This window comes from Raphanus sativus, chromosome 5, assembly GCF_000801105.2.
Source record: "Raphanus sativus cultivar WK10039 chromosome 5, ASM80110v3, whole genome shotgun sequence".
NCBI lineage: Eukaryota > Viridiplantae > Streptophyta > Magnoliopsida > Brassicales > Brassicaceae > Raphanus > Raphanus sativus.
This window is the reverse complement of record NC_079515.1, coordinates 9,250,292-9,264,492: the sequence shown is the minus strand read 5'-3', so window position 1 is coordinate 9,264,492 and position 14,201 is coordinate 9,250,292. Positions and strand designations below refer to the sequence as shown.

The following is a 14,201-nucleotide window of genomic DNA, read 5'->3' as shown; positions in this document are numbered from 1 at the left end:
AAGAACCGAACTGAAATAGATTTCAAAGTAATATTAGACACAAACAAAAATTGACTAAATTCTCTGATGAATCTAAAAGTGTAATATCTATACAAAAAGACTCAAATCTAATCCAAACTAAAATATTTTAGATACCAAAAATATCTTAAATCGTAATTATATATTTAAATATGTTAATTATTTAAATTCATATCTATTAGATATTCTTTTTTTTCCGTAACACCACATTCAAAAATATGAAAATATCTAAAAATTATCGATATAGTCACAAGTAAATATCTAAAAATAACAGAAAATATTCAAAATACAGAAAATATTTATTTGTTCTCCATCCAAATATTTAAATTCAACTAGTTTTATGTAAATTTAAATATTTAATCTTACATCATTCAAAATTTTATGTTTTATCTTATTTTATTTTTGGAATTTAAGTATATTTGAATTTTTGTTAAAGAAAAACATAACTAAAATAGGTATCTGAACTCGAATGCGAACTAAATCCACAATGATCGAACCCATTCTAAACCAAAATTTATTAATATCCGAATACAACTTAAATTTCTAACTCTAAAAATCTAAAATCCGAATAAATCAACTGAATCCGAACAAATATATGAATGTTTATCCCAAAAAAATATACGACAAATTCTTTAATACAACATACAATAAATAGTCTAATAAACTATTTCACTATGTGAACAGCGTAGATTACTACCTAATTTACTAATTTTAAGTTAACCCAATCTGTATTTTTTTATATAAGGAATTTTCCATTTTATGTTGTTAAATAAAACTAATGTTAACATTCCAAATTCTGAAAATTAGTGTAAGTTAATTTTGGATCATATTTAAATTTTAATCATCGATAAGTTAGTAAAAGTAGATAGAAAATACTTTTATTAGTATGACTTTAAAATATCAACATAACTGTAAATATATTGGACCATTATCTCAACGCATTATTTGCGTATATATATAAATATGTGTGCCATCGATCTATCTCCTCCTCCTCAATATACACGCATTTACTAGTCATTTGGATACTATATACAGTAGTAGGCTAATGTAGATATACATCAATACATGCATGCCCTCTTATAAATGTTGCCATATTAAAGGCATCCATTAAATGAATTTAGTTGTTTGGTGAATGTAGAGCTTATATAGTTTTTATCCTTTTGTTTTTCCTACTCGTTATTATTCACTCCGACCAACAAAAGAGCAACTAGAAGAAACAAATAAAACTAAAACTAGATCGTGAGAGTAAACAGAAACTATGGAACTAGAGGGATCAAGTAGTTGCCGGAGGCAGCTACCGTCAAAGGCGGAGATGAGCCGTGGAGCGTATCTGGCGTGGGAAGACTTAACGGTGGTTATACCCAACTTCAGTGATGGTCCGACCCGAAGGTTGCTACAGAGACTAAACGGGTATGCTGAACCAGGTCGGATCATGGCTATAATGGGTCCTTCTGGATCCGGAAAGTCCACTCTTCTTGACTCTCTTGCAGGTTCGTTTCTTCTAAACGATATTCAACTGCATGCATCACACATTCCATATGAGAAACCTATATCTTGGCGAATTTTATATAATTTGTTTTTGGGTTTTAGTATTGTTGATTTTTTTTAGCAAAAAGAGTATTATTTACTTAGTTTAGTGTCTAGTTATACTCCGGAAAACGCCAAAATGGTATATAAAAGATTTGTAAATGTAATAGGTTTTATAATTCTACAAATTATACCTTAGTTTACCAGCTGAGGCATCACATCATCATAGATCATAAGCACATATTTTATTTGCTTGGTTATTCTTAAAATTCCTTTTTGAATATCGTTAAAGTATTTATCACCTTAACCGATTTATACACCAAACTAAAGTTTTATATCCTTTGTCAAAAAAAACTAAAGTTTTATATCTGTAGTGTATGTATATGTGTATATATTTTTAACATCCATTGCATGCAAAGAGCAGTAGACAGAATACTGCATGCCTCATAAATGTAAAATTTATTACTGGGGCTACCATTTCTTATTCATGATCTCATTAGTTATGATCAATATTTATCTGTGAAAATAGTATTGTTTGGTTTTTCTCCATAACACAAAGTTTTTCTTTTGCTAAATTATATTCTATTTAAAGCCATAACACAAAGTTCTAATTGTTTGTTAAGAAAAGAATTCTCGAATTATCTACAGGTAGACTCGCAAGAAACGTGATCATGACCGGTAATCTCCTACTCAACGGCAAGAAAGCTAGACTAGACTACGGTCTCGTAGTAAGTTTCCTCATTAAAAATTTCATCTCACATTCGGACATTCCATAACATGCAACTAATTTGTTAGTTCGTTAGGATTTATTCTTTTGGTTGGTGAACGTTATCAACTTTCATTGATGGTAACAAATTCTAGACAGACTAACCTTAGATAGTGGTGCAAACTGCAAAGGTCAAAGCTCTGTAATCGTTTTGTATAAATATCTTGTGTGATAATATATAAGGTCAGTTATATTAAAAGGGCCTTCAAAATATAAACAAATACCCAAACTTTAGCAAAAAAAAAAAAAAGGTAAACAAATACTTACCTTGATCAACAACTTTTAGATTTACATTCATTTGATCTCAGTAAAGTGTTGCAAGTTCTCTACATATTATTGATCTTTCAGTATATGGATAATGTGAATATGTGTGTATAGGCATATGTAACACAAGAGGATATATTGCTGGGGACACTAACAGTGAGGGAGACAATAACATACTCAGCTCGCTTGAGGCTTCCAAGTGATATGTCTAACGAGGAAGTGAGTGACATTGTGGATGGCACAATCATGGAGCTTGGTCTTCAAGACTGCGCAGATAGAGCCATTGGAAACTGGCACGCTAGGGGAGTTAGTGGTGGCGAGAGGAAACGTGTCAGCATCGCTTTAGAGATCTTAACACGCCCTCAGATCCTCTTCCTCGACGAACCCACCAGCGGTTTGGACAGTGCTTCCGCGTTTTTCGTGATTCAGACACTTAGGAACATCGCGCGAGATGGCAGAACCGTTATTTCATCGATTCATCAGCCTAGCAGCGAGGTTTTTGCGCTTTTTGATGATCTTTTCTTGCTCTCGAGTGGTGAGTCTGTCTACTTTGGTGAAGCCAAGTCTGCTGTTGAGGTCAACTCCAAACTCTTGATTTGCTTGTACTACAGGAAACCCTAAAGCTTCTATCTTACGCTATCTTGATATGGAGAATACTCTGTTTTGTTTTTGATTATTTGAAATGTAGTTCTTTGCTGAATCTGGCTTCCCATGTCCCAAGAAGAGGAATCCTTCTGATCACTTCCTCCGATGTATAAACTCAGACTTTGACACAGTCACAGCTACGCTCAAAGGGTCTCAAAGAATTCAGGAAACACCAGTTACATCAGATCCATTGATGAATTTAGCAACACCTGTGATCAGAGCAAGGCTTGTTGAGAACTACAGGCGTTCAAAGTATGCAAAATCCGCAAAATGTAGAATCCAAGAACTATCTAACATCGTAAGTTCGCAACTCCTTTCTTCATTCCATATATTCAAAGTTAACTCATGAGCTGGTCATGTTACCATAACGTTATCTTTTCCCCCCTCCCAGGATGGGAATGAGATGGAAGTGAGAAGAGGGAGTGAAGCGAGCTGGTGGAAACAACTTAGGACATTAACAGCAAGATCATTCATAAACATGTGTCGTGATGTAGGTTACTATTGGACAAGAATAGTGAGCTACATTGTTGTTTCTATAAGCGTAGGGACCATATTCTACGACGTGGGATATAGCTACACATCAATCTTAGCCAGGGTCTCTTGTGGCGGTTTCATCACCGGTTTCATGACGTTCATGTCCATTGGAGGCTTCCCTTCTTTCCTTGAAGAAATGAAGGTAAAAATAATAATCATTGACCCCTAACCCTTTTCGGGTCAATATATAAAAAATAGGTTTCCAAATTGTTAAAATAATTAATTAATTATTTTTACTAAAGTCCTTATTTAATTGTTTTCTCAGAACCGGCCATGATGAAAATGCGATTTTGTCTTGTTGTAGGTGTTCTACAAAGAGAGGATGAGTGGTTACTATGGAGTTTCGGTTTATATTCTCTCCAACTACATCTCGTCTTTCCCTTTCTTGGTTTCTCTCTCGGTTATCACGGGAACTATTACTTACAACTTGGTGAAGTTTCGTCCTGGTTTCTCGCATTACGCTTTCTTCTGCCTCAACATCTTCTTCTCAGTCTCTGTGATAGAGAGTCTCATGATGGTTGTGGCTTCGCTTGTTCCAAACTTCTTGATGGGTCTTGTTACTGGAGCTGGTCTCATTGTAAGAAACCTTTGTTTCTTTTTTCTTCTCATAAAATCATAAAGTTTATAAAAGACATTAATTTAGTGTGGATTTCTATGTTATGTTTTGGTAAGGGAATCATCATGATGACTTCAGGATTCTTCCGTCTGCTTCCTGATCTTCCCAAGATATTTTGGCGTTACCCGGTTTCATATATAAGCTATGGATCTTGGGCTATCCAGGTAAGTGAAGAGAGTAAAATGTTTCAAGAACATATTAAAAAATGTTTTCAGGTTATTGAAAAGATTATAACCAGATGTTGTTAAGTAAACTTAAGAAACGTTTTGGGATGTTGCAGGGAGGTTACAAGAACGACTTTCTCGGACTAGAGTTCGAGCCTTTATTTCCGGGTGAGCCGAAAATGACAGGAGAAGAAGTGATAAACAAGATATTTAGAGTGAAGGTGACACATTCAAAATGGTGGGACTTGGCTGCGGTTGTAGGAATCCTTGTGTGTTATAGGCTTCTCTTCTTTGTGGTCTTAAAGCTAAAGGAGAGAGCAGGACCGGCTCTGAAGGCGATTCAGGCGAAAAGAACGATGAGGAACCTTGACAGGAGACCTTCTTTCAAGAGAATGCCGTCTCTGTCTTTGTCACTGTCGTCAATGTCTTCAAGGAGACATCAGCCTTTCCGTTCACTTTCTTCTCAAGAAGGCCTCAACTCTCCAGCCCACCACTAAAAAGGCTTATGTAATAATTTTACTCTGTTCTGCATGTAACTTTTCATCATGATCTCATAATCTGCTCAATAATTGTCATTGTTGGAGAATAAAAGCAAGTAGTCCCAAGTTTTTAGTATTATAACTAAACCCTCCCCAAGTGGAAACCAAAGGCAAACGCAAATGTTCCTCTACTGATACTTCATTTCAAGTCCAGGCTTATATGTAACACAAGGAAGAATATTAATATGAAAATATGGATCGTTCGAACTTATGAATACGAAAATACTATAAGGATCATTCATAATAAAATGAGAAAATTGGAAAAACGAACTTGACGTCGTCCCAATTTGACTTTTAAAAGATTACTAGATCTGAACCCGCACAATCGTGCGGGTATTTGCTTTATATAATTAGTATATATTTTTAAAGTTACTTATATATTTAAATGTGTATATAACTTTTTAAATACAATAGTTTTATATTTTTTATACTGTAAATTAATTAATTATTTCAAATCATCACATATATATATATATATATTGCTTTTAGAATATATTTGTCTTATTGAATTTGCGTTTGATAATAAAACCATTTTTATGCATGAATTTTTTTTTTGATAATTATTTTGTATTTAAATATATTATGATCCAGACCCATAATTCAAAGCATAAAATTTTCTTTAATTTTTTTTAATGTTTTTCCATTTTTAGATAATAAATTACTTTATATATAAAATTTTAAGATAAGTTAATTTTTGTGCATGTTTTATAGAGTTTACTAATATTAAACCGTTCTACCAACATATTATATTTTTAGCATAAATTTATATTTATGAAAATAAAATATATTAACTTAAGAATATAAAATAATTTTATCATATTAAGTGCAATATAATGGGTTTCTTTTAAAATGGTAGATATTATTATAAATAGATAAAATATAATATGATTTTATTTTTTATTTTATAAAAGATAACTCTGTGTATGCATATATATGTATATATAAATGTATAATAACATTTCATTACTAATTACGAAATTGAAAGAAAAATATTTATGTACAATTTAGACAGTTAAGGTATTGTTATAATCTTATTCAACAGATTTGTTAGAATTTTTAAATATAGATATTTATATTTTAAATTAAAAGATATTATAATTTTTTTTCATCGAAATATATTATGATTTAAGTAATTAGAAATATTATATTATATATATTAGTACTAAGGAAATATATTTAATAAAAATCTTAAATGATGGTCCACATAAAAATATCACATATGAAATAAGCCACAGTTTCTATTTTAATATATAAGATAAGAAATCATATATTGGTTTGTTAAGAGATCAAGTTTTATAAGAGTTGATGGTTAATTTAGGTGTGAATATTGTTAATCATATTTTTAGTAATAAATGAATGATAACTAATTTCTAGTTAGGATCTATTTTCCAAAGAACTACACATGAATCAAAGTTATGACTTCTGTTTTAATATATAAGATTTAGGGAAATATGATTAATTAGATTCGTATTAATATCATAATACTCAATGTTTTGAAATCTGATCTGTACCTATGGTCGAACCACTAAATTCGGTGATTCGGTATGTAATTTAGTTTGGATTTTAAAATTCACAAAACCATTAAAACTCGTAACCGACTACTAGTTGAACTATTTATTGAACCAGTACATAAATTTTAATTATTATTTTTGGATCTTTTCGGTTATATTATTAGAATATGTTTTGTATTCTAATTAAGGAGTTAGATTTTTAGTTTAAAAATAAACAAACGAGATCATATGATAATGTGGATTATGAATCTATTAACAAATTTTTTTTTTTTGTGATTTGGTATTAGTTTATTTATGTTATTGATAATCTATTAAAATTTAATCTTTTACTTTTGTTTCATTTAAAGTTTTATTTTATTATTCACATTAAGCATTTAAATATTTAAGAATTTTTAAGTGTTGATATATTTTTATTATATGTGATAATTCTTAGTTTTTTACAAAAATTGTTAAGTAGTTTTTTTGACGGTGTGTGATTTCATATACTTCTTCCGTATCACTTTTATCACTTTAAGTGGTCATTTATGATTTTTTTTGTTTCAGCACATATTCTACAGTATGGATTTTTTATTTGTTGAATTAACTATAATTGTTGATGTTTTTAGACAAATATAAGTAGTTCTTTTGTTTCATATTTTCTACAGATATCTCTATGTGTTTATTCATAGCATAGCCAATGAATTTTTAATTGTTGCAGAAATATGGTCCAAAAAATTAGAAAAGAGATAGGTGCTGAAAAAAAACTGAAACTCCTAAACTTGATGAGGATTTAGGACATGAGACTATAGAAGATACGGAGGATGGTAATGTAAACACTGATAAGGATGAACAAAAATTTGATGTAATTCAGAACAATTAGTAGGAAAATTTATGAACCAGTCTTATTTTTTCCTTTCGCTTATAGCCACCAAAAAGTCAGGACTGGCTCTGAACCATATGCACATTATATAAAAACGGCTAAAGAAAACAACATTCAAAGAAATTTCATTATATGGTTTACTAATCTTTTTTTTTTGTTGAACAAGTAGAAAACTAGTTCGTCCTTTATAATAACAGTGAAATGTAAACGTAGCTTTCTCTCTGGAAGACTTTGAATCAGTTCTCGACTTACCCAAATTGTGACCAGTCTTCAAAGAAAGCCAATGACTATAAAACATTTCTAAATATTCGTACGATATAATTTTTTTTTGTAACATCGTACGATATAATTTCAAAATTAATTTAAAAAAAAATAATAATAATTTCAATTTTAAGCTTTTGTATAAGAGTCATGTCCAATCCAGTATTAACACAGTTCCTCACGAAGGAGGGCTGGAATTAAATGGAACGCAAAAAGATCATGAAATAGGCAGAGATAAAATGACCGAGACTCAGTCTACCGGTAATTATATAACATCTATGAAGTGTACATTTTATTTTGTTATAATATACTGTGTTAAGATGATTAAATGTTAAGATACTTCTGAAGTTATGGATAAACATGCCATTTACAAATTTGTTGATTCGTATGCGAGAAGTAAACACTGTGAATCAATCTGTTTTTAAAGAAACACAATATGAAACATAATGGTGATTACACATTATTTGATATATATACAAAAAGACAGTGTTAAAAATACAAATAGACAATTGAAGAAGATGAGGCATACATTACCAGATACCAACTTTGGGCTAGTAGACACAAAACTCTATAAAAGTCTTATGGCCTTTTACTTTTGAGAGAAGTTGAAAAGAAAAGGAAAAATATTCGTCAAAAGTAGATTTTGCTGACTTGTTCCCATTTTGTTTTCGGAATATATGAACATATCTAAGCTTCTTTATGTGACCAAATTAAATTAGACATTACGTAGAATTTGAATCAATACTACTAAAACAAAAATATAACCACATTTAAAATAAAAACAAGAATATAACCTATTGATATATGTGGTTCAACTATTTTAATATAATTATTAATTTTTTTTATTAATCATCTAAAAAGATATTATACAAATAAAAACATGAGTATAATTAAAATCACATATATAAAAATTAAATTTTTTTAAAAATATAAAACAAAAAAGTATACCCGTTCTTTTAAAGGCAGGTTAAACTCTAGTGGTTAGTTTAAGCACAAACAAGAATACCCATGAAACTAGTAGGCAATATCGTGAAATCGTAATCACTAAATTCGCTAAAATGTAAACTTTCTCATAGAGACAATAAAGATACTACATATTTGTTGTTAGGAAATTCAGAGGGACTTTTTGAAAATTCAAAAATACTAAAGTATTAAGACTTGTCTTTAGAAAAAAAATAATATATTTGCAAACAAGAAGGGAATAAGAAAAGGGGATTAAAAAGTCAAGTTGATTGAATATTTCCTTTTTTTGGGCAACGATTGAATTTTTCCATGAATTTTTCCATGAAACAGAAAATTGCCGTCCAAGTCCGAAAACTCCATTTTCTAAAAGGGCTCTAGAAAGTAGCTTTGCAAAAATCAACTCTAAAATCATTTATTGGAGTTATGGTTCACATATATGCACGTGTCCTAGTTTTGACGCACTAGAAGCGTGTACTTATGTAGTGGGAAAACCCACGACCGAACACCGCGGTGAGATTGAAATATCAAAGTCCTCTAAAGCAGCCACGCGTTGTTAGGAGCCCACGTACATATGTTATTGCAAAGTAACTGATGGTTTGATGGTGTCATGGTGTAACTACTACTAAATAGTAAATACTAATCAACAAATCATCATATGTAAAAGGATAAACTGAAATGGACTAGATCAGTTTATGTTCTCTTCATTTATGTTTTTTTTTCTATTTAGGTGTGTCACATATTGAAATCGAATTATTATGAACATATATATCAATTTGAAACTTGTGGGACGGTAATGTGACATCACTGATATAATTAATGGTTAGTAAAGTTCTTATTTTATATTTTTAATAGATGGTGTTCAAACATGTGAACATCTGAGTATTGCAGAGATGAGGTTGGTGTTCAAAATGTTTCTCCATTAGAACAGGAAACTAATAGTTGTATAAATATAAAAATTTAAAACTCTATCGAAATTCGGTCAGTATATTTATATGATCGATTACGTAATGATTAGTTGATAAAGTAATCTGAAAAGATAATGATACAAAATCAAGAATCTTAATCATGCAAGACGGCAATCAACAAGAATCATATAACTTAATCGAAATACATGGAAACTTGTAAGTTGTATATAAAAGATATAGGAGAAACAAAGATATAAAGTTGTTTATTCACGTATTATTCCATCACATTTTCGTTTATTTTTATTAGACAGGAGTAAGATAGCAACAGCTCTGGACATTCTCAGGTTATTCACTAATCATTTACAATCAAGCATAATCTTGTCCACTAGCAGGCCACGCTCTAGAAGTAGAAGATCCTGGAAGTCTCGATATTATCGTGATTTCTGATCAAGACTATAAAGAAAATAACAGTCTGAAAGTTTATGACAAAAGTGGTGTTTTATCACTTATTTATAAGAATATGACTTGATCTAATAACCAGATGATAAAGAAAAAAAAAGATAGAGAGAGAGAGAGAGAGGGTAAAGGCTCCGACTCCGATCAAAAAGAAAGAGAGAGGGTAAAGGGTAAAGGGTAAAAAGGTAATAGTCAAATTTTAATGTGCATGAAATATGTAAAAAAATCAAAAAGAGAATCAGAGATGGTCCTTTGTTTTTCATAATTAGTCTCAAAAAAAATCTCTGGGTTTATTTGGTGTTGACATTTATGTTAAGAGTCAAATATGTGATCCGCGGTCGTTAAATTCAACGCAATTTACTTGTTTGGTTTCACCAAAAAGTTGGAAGATTCTTACGACTCTTCCTTGCTTTGTTCCCATTTTCTCAAATATATATATAATAGCTGCCTGTCTCCAGAGAAAAATTCATAAGCTTTTTCGTCTTCATCGTGTGACCGCAACTATATCGACTTGGATCGTAGAGTTCAATGGCGACCTACAAGCTAAATCACACTGTAAATCTTTCTTCTTGTACTATTTATAATTACGTTCTGTTCTGCGTGTTTGGTCGTATGATTTCTCTCTCATTTGGTGGCTATTGAGTGTTTCTTCACCTCTTTCTCTGCTGTTTTTTTTTCGTCTTAAATTTGGGATTTTTTAAAAAAACCAAAATTTGTTGAGCTTTGATAAGAAAAGAAAAAAAAAACTCTCTTTTGGGGATTTATGATCGCCCGGAAATTGATAATGTGGAGAGGTTTTATTTAATTTGTATTGAGCGCCCCCTAGCGATGATATTGTATTCATGGCTATGTCTATCTTCAAAGATGCTCATGTTTTTGAAACAGAGCATTTGATAACTTTATTGTGCATTTTTTTTTTTTTTTTTGGCTTAACAGGATTCATTTGGAAATGGAGATGCGAACAATTTGCGGTCAAAGCAAGAAAATGGTTTCAGTGATTTGTCATCACTAGCTCAGTCAGAGAAAGCTGTTCAGGAGCTTCTTTTTCAGCAGACTCCTATGCAGGCTAATGATGATCATCTCATTGAGTTCTCTGAGGCTTTAAGAAGTAAGTAAGCTTTTGGATCATGTTGCCCCCAAGCTAAAACCCTCTCATGCTTCTTTGTGTGTTTTCTTTTCTTTATCTTTTTGACTTACTTTTTGCCATTCTTTGTAGCTGTTGCAAAGGCTTTAAGAGGATCTTCTGAAGGAAAGGCGTTGGCTCAAGCTGAAGCTGCTGAATGGAAACGAAGATATGAGTTGGAGAGGTCCAAGAACCTCGAGTTGCTGCTGCTCCATAAAGGTTTTCCAAAATTTCTGCTAACTAGCTTTAGTATGATAAATACCATATATCCAGTTCCGCGTGACTTCACCAATTAGTTCTAGTTGTTTTGGTTTGAATGACTGTGTGTATGTGTTTGAATAACATAGTTATATGGTTTGTATATATGATTACAGCAGCACCGTCAAATGGAGTGTGTGCTGATGAATCTAGTGACAAGGGGATGGATCATTTAGCCAAGTCTCCAAGGCTTCATGTTCAGGAAAACGGGAGATCAGGAAGGTGTTCCTTGGAGCGTATTTGCGCTCATCAAGTTCTCCAAGAATGTGAACCTAATAGTCCTAATAATGCCTCTAACAACAAATTGAAGAAAAAGGTACTATTGTGGTCCAGCTATTGCTTGCTTATATTTGGCTTTTGGTTATATGCAAAAGTCAATAGACATAAGTAGGCAGCATTCTACCAGCACTAAGCAGACAATAGGACATCAATTTTAGATGAGCATTCCTTCTTTTAGAGCTCGTTAAGTTTCCTCACATTTGCTGTCTCCCAAACCTGCCTGCAATACTACTATCTCCTAAACTGTGCAACTTTAGGTTTTGCATGTAGTGTTGTATTAGATATGTTAGTGCATTACATTTTTTTAAAAAAGTCTGTTTAACGTGGATGCAGGCATCATTTAAGCTTTCGTGGGGCTGCAAAGGGCAGGCTAATGATCATCAACACAAAAAAGATATAGTCTCGTTTGAGAGCGGGAATATCACTACAGCTGACCGCAGTAGTAAACAGGTAGGATGAGAGAGTCTTGTTTCATTTTATCTTTTACTGCAGTTACTTTTGTTCTCACCTCGGTACACAGTTCTTCAGTATGTAGACTAACTTATACAACTTGTAATATTCAGATTTCACTGACATGGGAGAGCAATCCACAAACTGTTATTATCTTCACTAAACCTAATTCAACTTCTGTACGAGTTCTCTCTGTGGAAATGGTCAGGTTAGTATTTGCTTTTTTATCTCTTTCAGAAAAGATATCGTTATGACCATTTTTACACAAACCATGAGGACTAGATTCAGTACTTTTCTCTAAATTAAAAGGTAAAAAAAAAAAGTGTTGCTTATGATGAAGTAAATCATATTTTGATGATGTTTGTTTCCACTTCAGATGGTTGAGAGATCATAAAGGACTAAATGTTTACGTGGAACCACGAGTGAAGGCAGAACTTTTATCTGAATCAAGTTCCTTCGACTTTGTTCAAACTTGGGAAGATGGTAAATATATATCTCTCTTTTTTTTTCTCTGTATATGATATCAAAGATTCATTTCTTTTAACCAATTGGTCATATTTGTTTATGCAGACAAAGAAATTTCACTTCTACACCCAAAGGTTGACCTTGTCATAACTCTTGGTGGGGATGGTACAGTTCTATGGGTAAGTAATGTCACATCTGTCTCTTCCTTACACACACAAACACGATCTAACGTGGAACATCTTAATGTTTACAGGCAGCATCCATGTTCAAAGGACCAGTGCCTCCAATTGTTCCATTTTCCATGGGATCTCTCGGATTCATGACTCCTTTCCGTATGTGCTTCTTCATCTTTCCTTTTCTTTTAACACCTTTTTTGTTTATTAGCATCTGTTAGATTGAAACTAGAACTTTTTCTTATGATCCCACAGAGAGCGAACAATACCGAGATTGTCTTGATTCGGTTTTGAGGGGTCCAGTTAGCATTACATTACGACACAGGTTGCAGTGTCACATCATCAGAGATAAAGCAAGGCATGACTACGAGACAGAGGAGAATACACTTGTTCTTAATGAAGTCACCATCGACCGTGGAATATCATCTTACCTCACAAACCTTGAGTGCTACTGCGACAACTCCTTTGTCACATGTGTTCAAGGCGATGGACTAATTCTATCTACCACATCTGGTAGCACCGCTTACTCGCTTGCAGCTGGTGGATCAATGGTCCATCCCCAGGTTCCTGGGATCTTGTTCACACCAATCTGTCCGCATTCTCTGTCTTTCCGCCCGCTGATATTACCGGACCATGTGACAGTGAGAGTGCAGGTGCCATTTAACAGCAGAGGCTCGGCGTGGGTGTCGTTTGATGGGAAGGGCCGGAAACAACTTGAAGCAGGGGATGCACTAGTGTGTAGCATGGCACCGTGGCCTGTCTCAACGGCTTGCCAGGTCGAATCCACTAATGACTTCCTACGCAGCATCCACGACGGTCTTCACTGGAACCAAAGAAAGGTTCAATCCTCTGACGGCCCTCAGTAGTGACCACTTAAACAAATTTTATCCCAGAATTCTCTAGTCCTTTTAAACCATATACACAATTTATTTATATGCATAGAGACAAAGATGTAGTATCTGGTGGTTTTGTATCCAATTGTTGGGTGTAAAGGAAAATGTAGTATGTAGCTGCTTTGCTTTTTTTTTTTTTTTTTTTTTTTTTTTTTTTTTTTTGAACAAACTATTATAAATAATTTACATACTTTTGATCAAAAAAAAAAAAAAAATAATTTACATACTTTTATAAACCTTGAATCTGATCTTGTTTGGTGCTACTGTGGTTGCTGTAGCTGCTTTGCTATGACCAATAATTCTCTGCTTTTATGTGATATGATGTCATTCAAAGTTAATCAATCAGAGATGTTTCTGTTCTAAACGATTTTACATTCAATGATTTTGTTTTCAAACTCTATGACTAAAAGAAGGGAGTCGCGAACATCTCCAACTGTATTTCATATTTCATTCCAAATGGAAGGAATAAGTATTTCATTCTAAATGGAGTTTGGAATAAGGAATGCTCAAACTTCACTCTATTTTCCATTTC

General features: G+C 32.5%; 2 protein-coding genes across 3 annotated transcripts; both read left to right on the top strand.

Moving 5' to 3' along the window:
• The first annotated feature begins 1,155 nt into the window (after positions 1-1,155).
• LOC108857799 (ABC transporter G family member 15) lies at positions 1,156-5,160 on the top strand. The gene is made up of 8 exons (XM_018631813.2): positions 1,156-1,508; positions 2,194-2,273; positions 2,690-3,151; positions 3,264-3,518; positions 3,612-3,896; positions 4,059-4,331; positions 4,427-4,534; positions 4,651-5,160. The coding sequence occupies exons 1-8, from the start codon at positions 1,277-1,279 to the stop codon at positions 5,029-5,031; spliced, it is 2,076 nt and encodes a 691-aa protein (XP_018487315.1). The 5' UTR covers positions 1,156-1,276; the 3' UTR covers positions 5,032-5,160.
• A 5,117-nt stretch (positions 5,161-10,277) lies between these two features.
• On the top strand, positions 10,278-13,799 carry LOC108805412 (NAD(H) kinase 1). 2 transcript variants are annotated; one of them, XM_018577454.2, is made up of 10 exons: positions 10,278-10,583; positions 10,965-11,136; positions 11,245-11,370; positions 11,529-11,725; positions 12,022-12,138; positions 12,252-12,346; positions 12,515-12,621; positions 12,709-12,782; positions 12,857-12,935; positions 13,032-13,799. In XM_018577454.2, the coding sequence occupies exons 1-10, from the start codon at positions 10,557-10,559 to the stop codon at positions 13,640-13,642; spliced, it is 1,605 nt and encodes a 534-aa protein (XP_018432956.1). In that variant the 5' UTR covers positions 10,278-10,556; the 3' UTR covers positions 13,643-13,799. The 2 variants fall into 2 exon arrangements, with proteins under 2 accessions (XP_018432956.1, XP_018432955.1); XM_018577453.2 differs by having other exon boundaries at positions 10,281-10,583; positions 11,526-11,725.
• Positions 13,800-14,201: the final 402 nt, after the last annotated feature.

Bases quoted from the DNA above. Each gene is read 5' to 3' on its own strand.
- LOC108857799 (XM_018631813.2), top strand. From the start codon at position 1,277: ATGGAACTAGAGGGATCAAGTAGTTGCCGGAGGCAGCTACCGTCAAAG. The intron at 3,519-3,611 runs GTAAGTTCGCAA...CCCCCCTCCCAG, and splicing joins TCCAAGAACTATCTAACATC to GATGGGAATGAGATGGAAGT. The intron at 3,897-4,058 runs GTAAAAATAATA...GTCTTGTTGTAG, and splicing joins CTTTCCTTGAAGAAATGAAG to GTGTTCTACAAAGAGAGGAT.
- LOC108805412 (XM_018577453.2), top strand. From the start codon at position 10,557: ATGGCGACCTACAAGCTAAATCACACT. The intron at 12,347-12,514 runs GTTAGTATTTGC...TTTCCACTTCAG, and splicing joins CTCTCTGTGGAAATGGTCAG to ATGGTTGAGAGATCATAAAG. The intron at 12,936-13,031 runs GTATGTGCTTCT...ATGATCCCACAG, and splicing joins CGGATTCATGACTCCTTTCC to AGAGCGAACAATACCGAGAT.